The 2,321-nt window shown below is 39.6% G+C and overlaps 1 protein-coding gene across 1 annotated transcript; it reads right to left on the reverse strand.

The window, feature by feature from the left end:
- Positions 1 to 974: 974 nt before the first annotated feature.
- On the reverse strand, positions 975 to 1,876 carry LOC121938089 (kiSS-1 receptor-like; the record flags this gene model as incomplete). Its single annotated transcript, XM_042481370.1, has 2 exons — positions 1,681 to 1,876; positions 975 to 1,107 (listed from the first exon to the last, which is right to left on the reverse strand). Coding segments are annotated over exons 1-2 (328 nt in total), but the record flags the coding sequence as incomplete, so codon positions are not given.
- Positions 1,877 to 2,321: the final 445 nt, after the last annotated feature.

The following is a 2,321-nucleotide window of genomic DNA, read 5'->3' on the forward strand; positions in this document are numbered from 1 at the left end:
AAAAAAAAAAAAAAAAAAAAAAAAAAAAAAAAAAAAAAAAACCTATCGACCAACTGACCAGGAGTTAATATTACAGTTTTTATTTATTTAGTTAGTTATTATTAATATTTTGTTATTTTCTAGCCCTGATAACCTTTGGTCAGTTAAAGGTGTTATATGAATAAAATTATTATTATGATTTTTTTTTTAATACATCAGCATTTTGTAGGGTTGATTAACTCCTGGTCAGTTGGTCGATAAGCTTTTGTCCAAGTGTTGTCTCATCGGTTGGACAAGCATTTGTCATATATGACATTATGAAGTGTTCAGCTGGAAGTTCTGAGCAGAAAATTATTAAGTGATGAGAAAATGTGGAAGACTTTATGTTTTATGAAAAGTAGATCAGCACTTTAAAGAACATCACAAGTCAAAGTGTCTCTTGATCTCTGCGCTCGTTCTCTAATTAAAATAGTTCTCAAAGAATTATGTAACAAGCTGGATATCAAATCAAAAATAGATTTAAAAAAAAAAAAGGTGTGTATAAACTCCGAACTCTTCTTCCTCACGCTCATGATGTAACAATAACGATAACAATGACGCCGGTTTGTCCTCGGCAGACGTGTGAATGTCACACACACAAATATTTGATGTTTGATTTCATCTCTCTGTCACACACACGCAGCAGCCGACAGACTCCCGGGCATCACACACACACACACACACACACACACACACACACACAAACACACACACACACACACACACACACACATACAGAATATAACAGCTGACAGATGTTTGAGTCATCAACGCACAGACGACCTGCAGAGGGCAACACACACACACACACACACACAAACAAACAGGCTGTCATGTCTGGATGTCTGAGAGGATTTCCTGTTGCTGATCAGACTGACAGCATCGAATCACAGCCGCTGAGTAAGTGTGTGTGTGTGTGTGTGTGTGTGTGTGTGTGTGTGTGTGTGTGAACATACCGACAGCCAGGTTGGCGATGAAGAAGTTGGTGACAGTTCGGAGCGTCTTGAAGCGGTAGATGACGTAGATGACCAGAGAATTACCCAGAACCCCCAGCACGATGATGGTGCTGTAGGCCAAGATCAACACCACCTGCAAAAAACAACAACAACAACAACAACAACAACAACTGTCAGAACGAGTTGTTTTGATGCAACAGCTCAAAGAACTATTCTGAAATCACAGGAACAAGAGACGACAGCTGATACCTGCATATTTTGAGACTTACTGTATATTTTCTGACTGATATTCATCAAACAAACAGTCGTTTGGTCGCTGCACATCCAAAGATGGAATTTAAAGCTCTGTTTGTTTGTGCCAAAACGGAAGAAATTCCCTCTATGTGTTCTTTGGATATTGTGTTCAAGAGAAGGATACGGATGCCAAGACACAGTGACAACTGACCACCAAAATCTAATCAGTTCATCACTTTGTCTCCGAGGATGTTTGTGCCAAATTTGAAGAAATTCCATCAAGTCAGTCACTCTAAAGATATCACATTCAAGAGAATGAGATGCATGCAAGGTCACAGTTACCCGACCTTTGACCACCAAAAATCAAATTTCAATTAACTGTCATATCCAAGCGGCCGTTTGTGCTAAATTTGAGGAAATTCACTTCTGAGATATTTCTAAAAAATTAAGTTAAACAAAAACAAACCCCTACCTGCACACTCAGAAGTTTAATGGGGTCTTCTGGGAAATCCACTCCCTCAAACACCAACGGAGGCAACGCTGGGGAGTTGGCGCCGCTGGCATTCGGGTCGTAGTCATGGTAACCAAGGTTGCCTGGGTCGTCATCAGGCAGGGGCAGGAGGCGGAGCTCGTCCTGTGTGGCGTTGACAGCGCTGACGGCCTCCATGTCTGATCATATGTGTCCAGCCTGAAACGCCATTTTACTGTTGCACACCCTGTCTCTGCTGGACGACAAGGACACAGACGGACACACGGGTCAAAACCAGCTGATGGCCGTCTCCGTAAAAGCTGCAGATGACTATTTTGGCCACTAGAGGGCAAAAACAAAACTGACATGTTATCAGCTTATAATTGGGGTTGAATTTGGGTTAAAACGCAGCACTTTAAAAATGTTATAAATTGAAAAAAATGGAGGTTTAAAAAGTCTGGACAATTATTATAAGAAAAAAAATGAATAAATAACATCTAATAATGAAAGGGTTCATACCTGAAAAGTAACAATCTTATAAGGAAATAGATAGCATAAAAGTAATACATATATACATACATCCCTTTTAAAGTTGATAAGAAGTGCTTAAAATATAACAAGTGCCACGAGTTTGATAAAAAATA

The sequence above is a fragment of the Plectropomus leopardus genome, unplaced genomic scaffold (assembly GCF_008729295.1).
Source record: "Plectropomus leopardus isolate mb unplaced genomic scaffold, YSFRI_Pleo_2.0 unplaced_scaffold28432, whole genome shotgun sequence".
NCBI lineage: Eukaryota > Metazoa > Chordata > Actinopteri > Perciformes > Serranidae > Plectropomus > Plectropomus leopardus.